Raw genomic sequence first — 16,686 nt, 5'->3', positions numbered from 1 at the left:
AATGTGTTGTTCTTGTGATGAAAGATGAAAAGAAAAAAAATGAAAGAAAAAAATTACAATGTACAAGCTCGCAATGCATTGTGTTGTATGCTTGTAGATAGGCTGTATTTTTGTCAATTTAACTAGGCTTAAAGGACAACTCCAGACTAAATAATATCTAGGTTCATTTTCCTATTTATATATATTAAATCACTTTTGACCGCAACAAATGGTGTAAAAGCGATATGGGCTCCTCTCTATGCTATGAGGGGGCTGCTGGGGAAACTGGACGACAGGGGCATTTCTTCTTAATAGACCCCATGGACACATTGGACAGTCATTTGGGATCAATATAATTAGGAAAATTAGTCTAGATGTTATTTATTTAGTTAAAACAAGGAAAAGAACACTTTTGCCGTACCAAGATATTACGATGTCTAAAATCACAGATGATACCTAGTCGTGTGATAGTCTCCTATCACAATATCGAAATAGCCCGACTCTAGTAATTGCTGTAAGCATAGTGGATCATGGATGGTTCTGTACTAACTAGAATACTAGTTTTATGTAGCACTGAGTCATTACTGCCTATAATCACAGTTTCCATTTAATGCAAACATTGGGACAGTTCTTTGAAAGTCACATTTTGCCTTCTCTGCAGTGCCTGGTGGCTCTGCCAGTTAGTGCACAGACCATAAGCTCCTTTTAAGTTTGAAGACCACACATTTGAATCAGACTCCTGTCTTGTCTAGCATGTCTCCTCTCTCTGTCCTTGGTTTCCTGTCTCTGTACATTACTCTAATATCTGAAATAAGTCATTCTTTTTTACCAGAAATAAATCTTTAAATAAAAATAAATAATACAAGTACTGAGTTTGACCATATAACCCACATATTGTATGTTTTTGTCGAGAAACACTATTTTGGTGAGTAAAATATCCATGTTAGGCTGTGATTAGCCTACTTCTTGAGAACCTGACTGTAACGGGCTCAAATGTAGGACAGACGACAGCCAAGGTTTTGGGTCGAAAGTACTGTTTATTTCCATGGCATGCGACCACCACCCGCTGCTTGCCATGCCTTTTGTGTAATTAAGTGGTACAGGTACAATACATTGCCACAAAGAAAATAATTGACATAAGATAAAAGTTAGACGCAAAGACTAAGGAGAGATACCGTATCGATACGGTAGGAATTAGGAAATACTTTGTGTTTATAATTTGTCATATGCCAGTGGCGTGTAATGGTAGATCTACTGGCTTATAAGATAATGCTATTTTTGAAACGAAGTAAAAAATAACTGTTTTGGACCTAGAAGACCGCTATGATATCAGCGAAAACACGTAACCTTGGGAACCTTGTCTTGACTTTGTAGAACTGAGTAATGTTGTGTACTTGTGTGGGGAGTATGCAGGGCCAGTCCTTTCACCGCTTGACTTTGAAGTTTGATTTTGACGTGCCTCAAATCTTAAGAGCAGCTTGACACATTGGACTTACACGCACAAGTCGAGAGAGAACCAGGCCTGAGTGGAATACAGTAGAGCCTCATTTGAACCTCAGACAAGATAGATAGATACTTTAGATAGATAGATAGATAGATACTTTATTAATCCAGACGGAAACACCTCCAGTTGCCATACATACAGTTCTATCAGTAAAAAGGAGCATGATGAATATATTCAAAAATATATATCTGTAGAAATAGAATGCAGTGGAAAACTATAATTTGTAAAAAGTAAAGATTATTTAGTAAAAAAGAACAACACACACACACACACACACACACACACACACACACACACACACACACACACACACACACTAATTATAACTGCACTAACAATTAGCTGGCCAACTTCCTCCCACCTCCTCTCCCCCAGTGCTTCATTGAACAGTCTAATGGCCCTTGACAAGGCATGATCCTGCTAATCCAGCCAATGACCTTCACCTCTAGTTGGATGTTGCATTTTACAGCTGTATGAGTCACAGAGCTGTGTTCATGCCAGGCGATGTTCTCTAAAGCCTTGAGCCTTGCAGTGTTGCCGATGTGCCAGATATTAGATCATTGAGGCAATGAATGAATACACCGTCCATCATAGTGCAGTGCGCCCCCCCCCCCCATCCCGACAAGCAGATTTGTAGGCATTGCGTTTAGTTTGCCCTCGGTTCCACAGATAAATATTGTGAAAATTGCCAAACTACAATCTCACAACGCCTCGTATGTTGTGAGCTTGTTTTTTTTTTGTTATCAATTATTTTTATTTTCCATAACATGAAATTAGAGACATACATATGAACAGAACAAGAAAAAGTAAAACATTAATCAAAAGAAAAATGCAATTAACAGACAAACAACACAAACAATAGCAAAACAAGAAAAGGAAAAGAAAACCCACCCACCACTTTTCCCCGGACCAACACGGAATGTACAATAGTGCATGCCTGTGCTAGGCTGTTACCACTATATAGTGATTTCTTGAATCATAGCCTTAAGCTTATCTGCAATGTCCGACCACATATTAATGTTTTCTTCTTTTGCTCCGTGTAACCTTGCTATCGACTGCTCTAAATATACTATATCTAGAAAGGTTAAGGCCCACTGGCGAAACGTTAACGTATGAGGAGGTTTCCACCGCGTAGCTACCATCTTCTTCGCCGCCGTTAATCCAGCAAAGAAGATGCGCTTGCGTATATTGTTTAGTTGCAACTGTGAGACGTCATTTAATAAAAATAAAGAAGGAGAAGATATAATATTAATACTAAAAATAGTTGAAAGTTTTGAGGCAACCATATTCCAGAATGACGACACATTTGGGCATTCCCAAACCATGTGAAGGAAGGTACCAATACTATTTGAGGCGCAGAGAGTGCAGTTGGGATTATTCAAAATCCTCATAGCACATAGTCTGCGGGGAGTTAAATAAGTCCGATGAACAAAATTTAAATGAATTTGTTGATGGTCTGGATTTCTAGAAGATAGCCTAATGTTAGACCATACTGTGTCCCAACAAAAGTCAGGGTCCAAATTTGGTACATCATTCCTCCAAACAGTATCATGTTGTGAGCTTGTTGATAGGCTATTTTCGTTTGTGTTGGGCGGGAGGAGTAGGACGAAGGCTCTACAAAAAAGTAGGGCATTTATTTAACGCAAAAAGCAACAATATATTGTATGCGTGTGTGTTCTGACCCGGCAAAAACGTGATATTTCAATGTCCCGCTGTTTTGAATTCCCAGTACTCCGGTTAGGGATAGGGTTAAGGTTTAGGCTTTGGGTTAGCATTCCCCTGCGTCGGCAGGTTAGCGTTCACCTGCGTCGGCAGGTCAGCATTCCCATGTGACGGCAGCTTCACTCGTGATTCGGACTACTGGCCGCTCGAAGCAACTGCACATCGAAACATCTCTACGCGACCTACTTATCCCTTATTCATATGTTCTTGTTAATCCTATCAATCTCCCCCCTCTCTCCTGATCAGCATCTAACTACGTCATGTCTAACGGGGGCGGAGCGGCCAGCAGCTCCACCCACCTGTTGGACTTCCTGGAGGAGCCCATCCCGGGCGTGGGAACCTACGACGACTTCCACACCATCGACTGGGTCCGGGAGAAATGCAAGGACCGCGAGAGACACCGCAAGGTGAGCCAGACCCCCGTGCTTGTGACTAGGGATGGGACCATATGAAAATGTCATGTCACGATTATTGTGACCAAAGGAATTGCGATTTATGATATCACGATAATCAAAATATCCCCAACATACATTACATACATTTGCCCAAAAATTGCAGATCTACAAGCTCACAACACGACGCAACGCATTGTGAGCTTGTAGTACGTCTATTTTTTGGCAAAGAGATTTGGTAGAGAGTGAAAAAAGTGTTATTTCCAGGTCCGTTTGATCAATTAGAGAGGTTTTAAGTGGTACCGGATATGCTGCTCGACAAATAAAAGGTTAATTGACCCCAGTGCATGACAGAGCCTAATCTCACAATAAATACAGGTAAACTATCAAGTCAAGCGGAGAGTCCTGATTCACAATTGTGAACCAAAAATATACAAATCTCTAAACCCTGTTGTGTACCAAAAAGGGAATAATTTCTGGGGCATTCTTTGATGACGCCACTATCCTCTGGGTTATGCCTCCTGTCCCCTCAGGGTGAAATCTTCCCTCTGATCAGCATTCAAATCAAACACACAAACTCACAAGCAGCAATACCCAGGTTAAATACAACTATTATCAAATCAATAACATACGGTAATTACTCATGAACTAATGACAAAACAAAACAGCCAGAGTGGAATATACTGCTACTAGGATATGTAGAGCTATGGTCCTCCTTATCAATGTGGATATACAAATATTATTCACCTACTTTCAATAGAGCGTAAGTGTAAGTAGTTTGACACAGTTTCTGCTGCAAGCCTTTTTATAGATTTTTCAAGGACCCCTTAGTTGAGAGAGAGAGAGGAAGCAGGGACCCCCCACAACCTTTTCAGCGATTCCATATAGTTTCATTGTTTGACTGCACAATCGCTAGTGTATTTTGGATCCATGTCAATTTGTTTTCAGATATTTATCCACTTGAACTGTCAATAAGTAATAAACTTGACCTTTCACTCTGTAATAAGTCAGCTCTTTTTCCCCTCTGCACCAAAGCTCTTTGCCAAAAGTAGCCGATCTACAAGCTTCACAACGGCTCGCAGCGCGAGGCGTTGTGAGCTTGTAGATCAGCAATTTTTTTGGCTAAAGTTCTCAGAATAAGGACGCTAGGGTTCAAGTGGTTAATACAAAAAAAGAAGAAACAAAGTTTCTACCACACAAAGATTTGGAGGACCCCCTGTAGTAACTCTGAGGACCGCCTGTTGAAGACCCTTGTTCTATAATGTTTTTCCTTTTTGTTTGTGTGTGCGTGCATGTAGATCAACAGTAAGAAAAAGGAATCCGCATGGGAGTTCACCAAGAGCCTGTACGACGCCTGGTCTGGATGGCTGGTCGTGACCCTCACAGGGTTGGCCTCAGGTAACGCAAACACACGCACACGCATGCGCGCACACACACACACACACACACACACACACACACACACACACACACACACACACACACACACACACACACACACACACACACACACACACAGGGATGTGCAGAGAATGTTAGAGAGGCAGGGGCTGAAATTTCCAAAAGGGCCTTTTGGTGGAAATATCAAAAATAGCAGACCTCCAAGCTCACAACACGGCGCGTTGTGAGCTTGGAGGTCAGCTATTTTAGGTGCTTGATGCCACACTGAATTGAAGCATAATCAAGTCCATACTGGAGATGTGGCGTAACGGCATGGATTTCTACACAGAGAGGGCAATTGTTTCAACATAAGATGCTGCATTCAAGTTCAGGAGAGTTTAGACAAGGCAATTCTCTTGAATGCTGCCTTCAGGTATGGCATGGAAAGTGGGCATTTGCGTTTGTTTCGCCCCCTTTGATGTCTATGTGTGCACGTGCCTGCACATACAAACACACACCCCGTATCTCTCCTGGCGGTGATTTTCACAGGCATGACCTCAGGTAACACAAACATTGCCTCACTTCCTCTGATACACACACACACACACACACACACACACACACACACACACACACACACACACACACACACATGCAGCCAGTAGACAGTTTATCTCTACTGTTATCTGTCTAATCCTAATGGACCTCGCAGCGCACCGTCCTGACATCACACATGCATGTTCTGTTTATGTTTATATTTGTCGTTTCTTACCACATAAGAACAGCAAACCAACCCTAATTTTGTATTAGAATTATATTAAAAAAATCAAACCTCGGTTCGAAGTGAAGCGGTGAACTTTTATTCTATGTGTTCTAGAGTTATGAACTCTGTGATCTGTACATTCTTTATATATTCTGTTCAAACCTGTTCATTCTGAACTGAAATGGCCATATATGGACATGGGACACACATTTTGCTTTTTGAAAAGGCCTATTCATTCTGGACTGATATTCTGGACGTACGGGACAGATAAAACCTGTTCATTCTGGACTGAAATGACCATATATGGACATGAGGCGACAGACATTTTGTTTTCGAAAAAGCCTGTTCATTCTGGACTGAAATGACCATATATGGGCGTGGGACACACAAAGCCACTCATTGGAAGCGGTTTTCACCGCTTCGAAAATAAGAAAATCAGCAAATGATCTCTCATAATCCGAATTTTCAAAGAAATCCTCTGGGGAAAAAGGGTCAACTGCATGTCCCAGACATGTCTCAGGAAGCACGGAGGAAAATGTCAACAGGGACGGGCAGAAGGGGCGCAGATCTCTAGTTATAATAACAGGCTCAAACCGCATTGCTTCGCACCACATTTCCTTTTTTTTTTTTTTTTTTAGATTTTTTTGGGGGGCTTTATTGACAGAGAGAGTAGACTGATAGGAAATGGGGGGAGAGACGGGGAGTGACATGCAGCAAAGTCGTCCGGATTGCGAATCGAACCGGTGACGCCGCAAGGCATCCATGCCTATGTGGCAATGCCTAAGTGGTATGCGCCCGGACCAGTAGGCCAGAGGGCGCCCCTCTCACCACATTTCAAGCTTGCAGATCTGCTACTTTTGATACTTTAGTGTGACACTGTAGTATGATCATTCATTTATGGGGGGGGGGGGGGGGGAGAGTTGGGAGGTTTCTGCCCGACAGAGACGATATGAATATTCTTGTTTCAGGGATTGGGTTCAGTTCCTCTGCGGTGAACCCATCGGATTGGCAAGGTGCTACACAGAACACAATTGGCCGCGTGGCCACACGATTGGTCGCTGTATAAGCGACACGTACAAGTTGGTCAGGTGCCTGTACAGTATAGGGAGTGGAACTTTGATTGATTGATTGATTACTAGTAAGATGCCTCAGGGCGACGCGATGGTTTGTCATCAGACTGTCGAACTGATCTGTTTTCAACAGAAAGGTTTTATCTGCTGGTGATCCTTCAGGTTGCTCAAATGACTGAAACCCTTGTCACACTAGTGGCGTTTCCATAAACTTATTCGAATTAGGGAAGCGAATTATCAGAAATACGCATTAAGACAAAGCGAATTTAGCATGTTTCCATTTGCGGGTGTCATTCGAATTAGCGACGTTCGCAAGAGTTGATCGGGCTGATTTTTTTCAGACCAAACCTGACCACTGCACCGTCTGCACGTCTGACTGCTGTGACTCGGTCGCTGTCTAGTAGTGGGAAGAAGGGATTATCAGTCATCATCATGGCCCCAAATAACTTTTAAATCTTATATTACATTTGTAAACTGCAGCCAGCGGTATTTGTCACCAACAGACCAAATGCAGCACTCCAATTGGCTATAACGTCCCCCAGTCCAGGGGATCTTAAAGTCCGCCCAGCCCATGGATCTGTAACCCTACACCAGCCCATACAACAAGCCTGCACCAGCCTGCAAGCAGCTGTTGTCACGGTTACGCTCCACCCAGCCCACGCTGGCCACGCCCAGCCCACGCAGCTGATCCACACAAGAAAGATTTGCGGACAACACCGGAAGTGCGTCCGGCGGTCAAATATGTCCGACCGGAAACGTGCGCTGCGGCACAATAGTTCCGCCACAATAGTTCCCCCCCATTTTATTTTATTTTTATTTTGTTATTTTTTATTTTATTTTTTTTTTAACTAGATGTGAGCGGGCCGAAGGCCCGCGAACCTCTAGTATATTACAATTGGCGACGAGTCTCTTACGAAATTGGCAAGAGTTCCTCTCAATACATAAAGCTACCGGTTCACCGGGAAAACCGCGGTCGCGTCGCTGCACAGTGCAAGTTTCAGCGTCCTCTGGAAGGTCAGGTGGCCGCTCTGCAAGCTCACAACGCGGCGCGCGGAGACGTGGATGCGAGCTGCTGTGCCTGTGAGCTTGTAGATTGGGCACTTCAGGCACACAACACCGTGGGATGAGGAAGGGTTCGCTCGCCACCGATGGCTTGAGGTGAAAACGGGAGGAATTTACACATGGTCCGTGTCACTCCGTGTGTAACAAACAACAGGTTTGTTTTGTGGGCTAACGCTATACCATGGACAAAGCGGCAGGGGAAATGGACCTAGAACGTCATAATCTATTCGCATTTATTGTCTGACTCGTTTCCATTCACTTAAGCGCATTTAGTTTATTCGATAAAGGCTCAAAATCCTCCTCCTCCAAGCGGATAACTTTTTTTGCGGATAATGAAAGTTTATTCGCATTTTGAAGTGTTTCCATAAAAACATTTTGCGAATAAGCCGTTAATGCGCAAAAAGTGGCTTTATGGAAACGCCACTACTGTTTACACACAAAGGGTTTTTCTCCACTGTGGATGCGCTGGTGCTTCTTCAGGTTGCTCAAATGACTGAAACCCTTCTCACACTGTTTACACACAAAGGGTTTTTCTCCACTGTGGACACGCTGGTGTATCTTCAGAGTCCATAACTCACTGAAACCCTTCTCACACTCTTTACATACAAATGTTTTTTCTCCATTGTGGACACGCTGGTGCTTCTTCAGAGAACCTAACTCACTGAAACCCTTGTCACACTGTTTACAGATGAAGGGTTTTTCTCCACTGTGGAGTGTGGACAAGCTGGTGCCTCTTAAAGTTACTTAACTCACTGAAACTCTTTTCACACTGTATACAGATGAAGGGTTTTTCTCCACTGTGGATACGCTGGTGTGCCATCAGGTTACCTTGCTGACTGAAACCCTTCTCGCACTGTTTACACACAAAGGGTTTTTCTCCACTGTGGACACGCTGGTGTATCTTCAGAGTCCATAACTCACTGAAACCCTTCTCACACTCTTTACATACAAATGTTTTTTCTCCAGTGTGGAGATGCTGGTGCTTCTTCAAGTTACTCGAGTCACTGAAACCCTTGTCACACTGTTTACACACAAAGGGTTTCTCTCCCGTGTGGATACGCTGGTGTGTCTTCAGGGAACTTAGCACACTGAAACCCTTGTCACACTGTTTACACACAAAGGGTTTTTCTCCAGTGTGGACACGCTGGTGTGTCATCAGGTTACCCAGCCGACTGAAACCCTTGTTACATTGTTCACAGTGGAAGGGCGTTTCTCCTGTGTGGATACGCTGGCGTGTTGTCAGTTTGTTCAACCGACTGAAACTCTTATCACACATGAGTTCTTCTTTCCTGTGCAAGTCATCAAATGTGTCTTTACTTCTCCCGGCTGAGTTGAAGTCCTCGCAAGATCTCGGTCGGTCTGTGTCTCCTCGTTTCTGGCTGGTTACACAGCTGGAGATTGTCCGACAGGTGGATGAGGGGAGCTGTCCATCTGTCATCATTTGACAGTAGAGGTTGTTGTGGCACCTCTTCTTGTCTTCATGGAGGACCTGAGACGTGAAGTCGTCAGAACAGGAGACGTCTGCTTTCTTGGAAGATTGGCCCATGGTCACCGCTGCTGCTATTTGGACTGTGCGTTCCTTGTCTCTTCTTGCAGGCTGGAAAGATTTGGTTTTAATATATTTTCTGTCAATCTCCTTCTCCCCCTCTAGTTGTCTATGTCTCTATCCCTGCCTCTCTCACTCTCACAGTACACTCTGTTCAGTCATACACAGACTAAATGCAGTTTAAAAACTGGTTCACATCTTATTCAGGCTGACCAGAGCTCTGGTCTGGTCACACAAAACACAAACCGTTGACATCATTCCTAACAACACCGATTTGCATACACAGTTGCGATTCAGTGAATTCGACGTTGTATGGCATTTACTTGCGCCAGTGCAACGCGCAAGTTCTGCGTTCAGTGATTTTGTATCCTGTTTGTGTCCTCGCTTACTTCATCCAATGGGAAAACCCTTGAAAAAACACGTGTTTGCGTCATCCATTACGTCATGATTATGTTGTATCCGTATGTCCTCGCTTACGTCATCCAATGGGAAAACCTTGAAAAAAAAGTGTCATAGAACCAGAACCCACAGGTGATTCACCTGTGGGAGCACAAAAAACGTCATAGAGCTGTGCACAAGCAGCCCAGAAGTGTAGCAGAACTAGCAAGATGGCAGAGCAGCAGCTAGAAGAATGAGCTGTGACTGTGAGCAAGGAGGTTTAAATAGCTACCTCAATCAGATGGAGTGAGCATGTGACTGATCAGCTGATTACACATCAGCTGATGTGTAATTGGCTCTCCTTTGAGTTGTCTGACTAAACTAACTCCGAAGGCTTCGCATCATATGTTTGCATCAAACATTTATTTGTTTTTCCTACTTTTGTAGACAGATCTTTTGTTTGTCTCACTTCTGTATCTTAAAGAACCATGCCAACGGCCGGTCATGTTTAGCCCATTGACACACACACACACACACACACACACACACACACACACACACACACACACACACACACACACACACACACACACACACACACACACACACACACACACACACACACACACACACAGACTATAGTATGACTGAAAACTGTGGGTCATTTTCCTCCTGTCCTCATCTGCTGTGAATCTTTGTAGCGTGTTTCACAAACCCTTTTTTTCTCCTTCCAAATCAGGTGCTTTGGCCGGCCTGATTGACATCGCCGCCGATTGGCTGAGCGACCTGAAGGTAGGGGTGTGTCTGAGTGCCATGTGGTTCAACCACGAGCAGTGCTGCTGGACGTCCAATGAGACCACCTTCGAGGAGAGGGACAAGTGTCCCCAGTGGAAGAGCTGGGCCGAGCTCATACTGGGCCAGGCCGAGGTATAGGACCATGCACGGACGCACACACACACACACACACACACACAAACACACACACACACGTTTGTAATAAAATATGTCTATACTGGTGAAGACAAACATTTTAGGACAGTGATATTATGAATGCGACGATTCTTTTCCTTCATTTTTAATCCTTGCCATAAAGCTGAAAATAGAAGAAACAAACACACACACACACACACACACCCTCTTTTTCTTTTCATAATGGCCTATCTCATACCTCATCATATGACGGTGTCATGCAAAAGAGAGATCAGCAGGTCTGCAAGCGCACTGTGAGCTACTGTTTTTAAGGTTATTTTCTTTTTTTACATTTAGTCTTTAAATCTGCCTTTAATGACATCATGCCCAAAATAGGAAGCCAGGTTCAAAGTGGTTAAGTGTACCAGTGGACTATACATATGTAACCAATGAAAAGCATTAACAAGTAAGTCATTAATACATTGGATCGCAGGTTCTTTTTTCCCCCTGAAAAGTAACAGTATATGGACATACAAGGTTCTCACACAACAGTGACGAAATGCATCCATGTTTATACTAATACCGATAACAGTGGTATGCTTAAATATTCTGTATATAATTTCCTGCATTCTCTTGCATATTCATTCATACTTTATCACACACATTCATTATTGGCTCTGTCAGGTGGAAACCTCATAATATGAAGACGTGTGTCCAAAATCGAGTGTGTTCAAATTCAAAAGTAGCAGATCTACAAGCCCAAAATGCATCACCTCGAGCTTGCAGATCTCTGCAGATCGCTGTAGTGTGATCAAGTATGGCGTTAATTTACGAAAAAACACTAAAAGGTTAAAATATAAATCACATCTTTCTTTCTTGTCTCACATGCTAACCCTTTCACACCTTTGTCTTCTTAAATTGTGTTATACGACAGTTTTTCTGATATCTTTGGCATCTGTCTGTCATTCAATGTTATATGAGTTTAGGATCTCAATTGAAACAAGCCAAAGGCTTTTTTGGGTGTATCCTTTTAGTTACTGTACCTTTTCCTATGCAAACCTCTAATAAAGTCTTCAATCAATCAATCACTCAATCAATGTCCTGTTCTTCCTCATAGGGCCCAGGCTCCTACATCATGAACTACTTCATGTACATCTACTGGGCTCTGTCCTTTGCCTTCCTGGCCGTCTGCCTGGTGAAGGTGTTCGCCCCGTACGCCTGCGGTTCGGGGATCCCTGAGGTAAGCTTGATACCAGCCAGTTCCTCTCCCATCCTGTGCTCACAACGCCTCGCGACGCGAGGCGTTGTGAGCATGTAGATCGGCTCCCAGAGCATGTAGATCGGCTCCCAATTCAAATATGATTATTTCGGGGGTCACGGCCTGAAAAGGTTGAGAACCACTGCCATACACTACCTGTCTTTGGGCACTGTGCATAGGAGTAAGTGACTCGTTATTGAGCTGAATTATTGTTATATAGTCCTGGAAATTGGGTTAAATATTCTGGAAATGTTTTGGAAATTAATTGGTAAAAATGTGTGGGAACCGTGCTTCTACCAATTTCACCTCTTCCACCCTCAATCATGCTCTCTCTCTCTCTCTCTCTCTCTCTCTCTCTCTCTCTCTGTCTCTCTCTGTCTCTTGGGGGATCAAACACAAATACCTGGTGTATCTAAATGTGATTTTGCGGTCATAAAGGTAGGGATGGTAACAACCGCACAGAATATTCCCAAAAAGTAGATTGAAGATTTGGTTGTGTGTCATTATGAATGGATCTTGGCAAGAGTAAATAATAGTGAAGAGGAGAAATGGAAAAGGGCATGGGACTGCTTTTTTTTTTATTTAGCTTATAGTATAAGCAGGACACAGTGATGATTATGGGTTATTTCTGTGACTAGATGTTCTGTTGTGTGTGACTTCACTTATGGTTGGTTGGTTGTTTATGTAAGTATCAAGTGCCAGGTGATATGTGTTTGTGATGTCTTTGTGCTCAAGACTGAAAGAAATAAAAACTTTAATTACAAAATCTCTATCTCTTTCTCCTCCCTCCCTCCCTCCCTCCCCAGATCAAGACCATCCTGAGCGGGTTCATCATCCGGGGCTACCTGGGGAAGTGGACCCTGATGATAAAGACCATCACCCTGGTGCTGGCCGTGGCGTCGGGCCTCAGCCTGGGGAAGGAGGGCCCCCTGGTGCACGTGGCCTGCTGCTGCGGAAACATCTTCTCCTACCTCTTCCCCAAGTACAGCAAGAACGAGGCCAAGAAACGAGAGGTGAGAGCCTGGTTGCAAAGCCAGCAATTGTTAGATAAAAACCAGGTTGTGTCTGTGTGTGTGTCAGTGGTGGAACATATAATTGATTTATAGAGTAATCTCGATGCGAACATGGACGATTATGAATCGATTCACAAATGTCAAAAATCGGACAAATCGATACTTTTTTAATGACATAAATCTTTTTGTATGTTGAAAAGAAAGTTGCTTAATGTTTTTGTTTGGTGGCAGTTTTTTTTTTTATCATATTGCTAATTGCTCAGAGCAGCAGCCAGATTTTAGATGGTTATTATTGAGAAGTATGTTTGTATTATCAATCAAAATATAAATGAATCAGTTTTCGTTTGAAAGCACTTTGTTTATTCGTCACACAGTGGAGGGGAAATAAATCATGTATTGGAATCGAGATGCATCGCGATGCATCGGTAATCGATTTAGAATCGAATCGTAGCCCTCTGAATCGGAATAGAATAGAATTGTCAAGTAACTACTTCTGCCCAAGTGTATGTGTGTGTGCATGAGTGTGTGTATGTGTATGCGTGCGTGCCCCCTTTACCTCACCTGTGTTTTGGTGTTGATCTCTGCTGAGGTGCGTTTGTTTTGTCTCACTCAGGTCCTCTCGGCCGCCTCAGCAGCCGGTGTATCTGTGGCTTTTGGAGCCCCCATAGGAGGAGTGCTCTTCAGCCTGGAGGAGGTACTGTATGCCTTGCAGTGTAGTATCCAAATAACGTTTTGAACACTAGCACTTTATGTACAGTATACAGTATGAGTCATGACTGAATATACTCCATTCCCACACATTTAATACATGGTTTGTCTGCTGCTAAGTGATGATGTTTCTTACTGGCACAAGAGACTGAGGTGCCTTATTTTCTATGTTATTGTTTTAAGTTCATACCTTCTGTGCATTTAATATTGTTAATAATAATAATTATCTATATTATCCCACGGGGGAAATTCAGTTTAAGCTTAACCCAACTGAGTGCTGCCCACAAGAACTTGCATAACCTGTAGGTATTCTGTTGTTATAATTGAGGAAACTTTGAGAAACAATGACAGGTTTGAGATGCATTGACTGCATAAACGGTACCATATAAATATTGTCTCTCCCGTCCAGGTGAGCTACTACTTCCCCCTGAAGACGCTGTGGCGCTCCTTCTTCGCGGCGCTGGTGGCGGCCTTCGTGCTGCGCTCCATCAACCCGTTCGGCAACAGCCGCCTGGTGCTGTTCTATGTGGAGTACCACACACCCTGGTACCTGTTTGAGCTCATCCCCTTCATCCTGCTGGGGGTGTTCGGGGGCCTGTGGGGCGCCTTCTTCATCAAGGCCAACATCGCCTGGTGCAGGCGACGCAAGTCCACCCGCTTTGGTGAGGAGAAGTTCTCGCTAAGAGCCCCGGCCGATGCTAGTGTTAACTTTGACAGCAACTTTTTTATTTAGTCATAGTCTTTTGAATTATAATTTTGTTTAGTCTTCTGAAATGTTTTAGTTTTTACTACAGGGTCCCCACGATCATATTGTTTAAATTAGAAAAAACTTTTTCCAGTCCAAGGTTTAGAAATGTATTCTAGAATTTATCAAGGGTCCTGGAAAAATGCATTGTTGTTTTTGTTTATAAAAACATTTTCCAAAGCATACATAACATTACACAAAATATGTTACATAGAAGTCATTTTCTCCAAATGGGCTGCGTGATTGCAGCCTAATGTGTACCGGAAGTTGCAACAAGAACAGATTGCACTCATTATTGTGCTGAATGATTGTTATATAGGTCTGGAAATTGGGTTAAATATTCTGGAAATGTTTTAGAAATTCATTGGTGAAAATCGAGTCTAGTTTTAATCTGTATTTCGGCAGACCTTGATGGCGTCATAATGCCTGATTTTACACTTGGTTGCGTGTTGAAAATTGTCAATATAATTGTCTTTATGGTAGTCATCATAGCATAGTTACAATTTAGAAGACATTTTTTAGAATCCAGAGTATGTGAATACTTCTTGCATCACTGCATCTTGACATTAACCTTTCTGGTTCCCTTTGCCCCCACACACTCAGGTAAGTGGCCGGTGCTGGAGGTGATCCTGGTGGCCACCATCACGGCGGTGGTGGCCTTCCCCAACCCCTACACGCGGCAGAACACCAGCGAGCTGATCAAGGAGCTCTTCACAGACTGCGGCCCGCTGGAGTCGTCTCAGCTGTGCCAGTACCGCAGCCAGATGAACGGCAGCAAGGCCTTCACAGACATGCCCAACCGGCCCGCCGGGCCCGGGGTCTACTCCGCCATGTGGCAGCTCTGTCTGGCGCTCATCTTCAAGATCATCATGACCATATTCACATTCGGCCTCAAGGTACACAGGAGGAGGACAGGAGGGGCACGGATGTGTGATAAAGCCGGTGGTTCTCAAGCTGTGGGGTCAGGTCACCCCCAGAAAATAGCAAATCTACAAGCTCCACAAGGCCGTGCAAAACACGAGGCGTTATGTGGAACCGAGTCAAACTAAATGTAATCTCTCGAGACAGCCTCAGAGAACGCTACAGACCGATAGGTGTCGCACTTTCTTCTTTGACGATGGGTTCCCAGATTGAACTAAATGTAATGCCTCAACTCTTACAGCCCCCTGTCCAAAATGTAATGCCTCAACTCCTACATCCCCCCCGGACCCCCAGAAAATGGCTCATCTACAAGTTCACAACACCTTGCAACGTGAGGCGTTGTGAGCTTGTAGATCTGATACCTTCACAATATTTACTGTATCTGTGGAACCGAGTTAAACAAAATGTATTGGAAAAAAACATGATTATTTTGGGAGGTCATAGCCTGTAAAGGTTGCACCACTGTGGTAAGCGTTGATATTTATTATTATTATTATATATTATTAAGTACATTTGATTAATAATTCAAGAGACCGGGATTTAATTTTCCGAACCGCATGATTCGCCCTACACAGTTCAATACGCCTTTACGAACCCGGGAGTGATGCCCGCGAGTGAATCCATCTGGTGTTGCTAGCCAAAATCAGTCGATCCACAAGCATCAGGAGACATTGGAAGTAGTGTAGATCGTCTATATTCGGCGGGGACACCATCACAATAAAAATATATATGAGCATACATAATATATGAGCATAATGCATAATAGCCGTTGTTGTTGTCGTCCTCTCCACTCGTAGCAGGAGCTCATTAAAAGTTATTTCCATCAGACCACTTCCAACAAAGTACAAAGACTGTAGATATAAACTCTTCCCGTAAGCGTTATATAAGCATAGCATCCTTAAATCCTTATGCAGGGATTCAAATCCAATGTTTAATTGCCGTAAACTAAACTTTGAAGTCAGCCAGATTTAATGGGCTAATAAGCTTTGGATTTTAAAACCTTTTTGATGAGAGTGTAATGACGACCACCACGGCATCAAAACCCTGCTGTACCGGGGCACTCGCTGGCCTACCGGTCCCACATAGGCTCAGGGTAGCCTGACGGCGTGTTGCTGGTTCGAGTCCCGATCCCGATGACCTTTGCTGCGTGTCACTCCCCGTCTCTCCCCCCCATTTCCTGTCTACCTACTGTCCTGTCAATAAAGGCATAAAAGGCCCAAAACATATCTTTAATCCTTTAAGACTGGAATTATTTGATACTTAACTCATTCCCTGCCAGGCCCGATAGTCCCGAGATTATTCCAATGTCTTTCCCCGCCAGGCCCGATAGTCCCGA

The 16,686-nt window shown here is 43.6% G+C and overlaps 1 protein-coding gene across 3 annotated transcripts in view; it reads left to right on the top strand.

Annotated features, from left to right (window-relative positions):
- Positions 1-16,686, top strand: part of clcn3 (chloride channel 3) — a 49,156-nt gene that overhangs the window by 13,333 nt on the left and 19,137 nt on the right. For all 3 annotated transcript variants that reach the window (XM_080742368.1, XM_080742367.1, XM_080742369.1), the window contains exons 2-9: positions 3,452-3,612; positions 4,896-4,995; positions 10,536-10,723; positions 11,823-11,945; positions 12,770-12,976; positions 13,590-13,670; positions 14,094-14,346; positions 15,033-15,325. In XM_080742368.1, the coding sequence (XP_080598494.1) occupies positions 3,452-3,612; positions 4,896-4,995; positions 10,536-10,723; positions 11,823-11,945; positions 12,770-12,976; positions 13,590-13,670; positions 14,094-14,346; positions 15,033-15,325 (1,406 nt within the window). The remainder of the gene's footprint in view (positions 1-3,451; positions 3,613-4,895; positions 4,996-10,535; positions 10,724-11,822; positions 11,946-12,769; positions 12,977-13,589; positions 13,671-14,093; positions 14,347-15,032; positions 15,326-16,686) is intronic.

This window comes from Nannobrachium achirus (genome assembly GCF_963921795.1).
Source record: "Nannobrachium achirus genome assembly, chromosome: 14".
NCBI lineage: Eukaryota > Metazoa > Chordata > Actinopteri > Myctophiformes > Myctophidae > Nannobrachium > Nannobrachium achirus.
The sequence above is the reverse complement of the archived record's forward strand: the minus strand, read 5'-3'. Positions and strand labels throughout refer to the sequence as shown.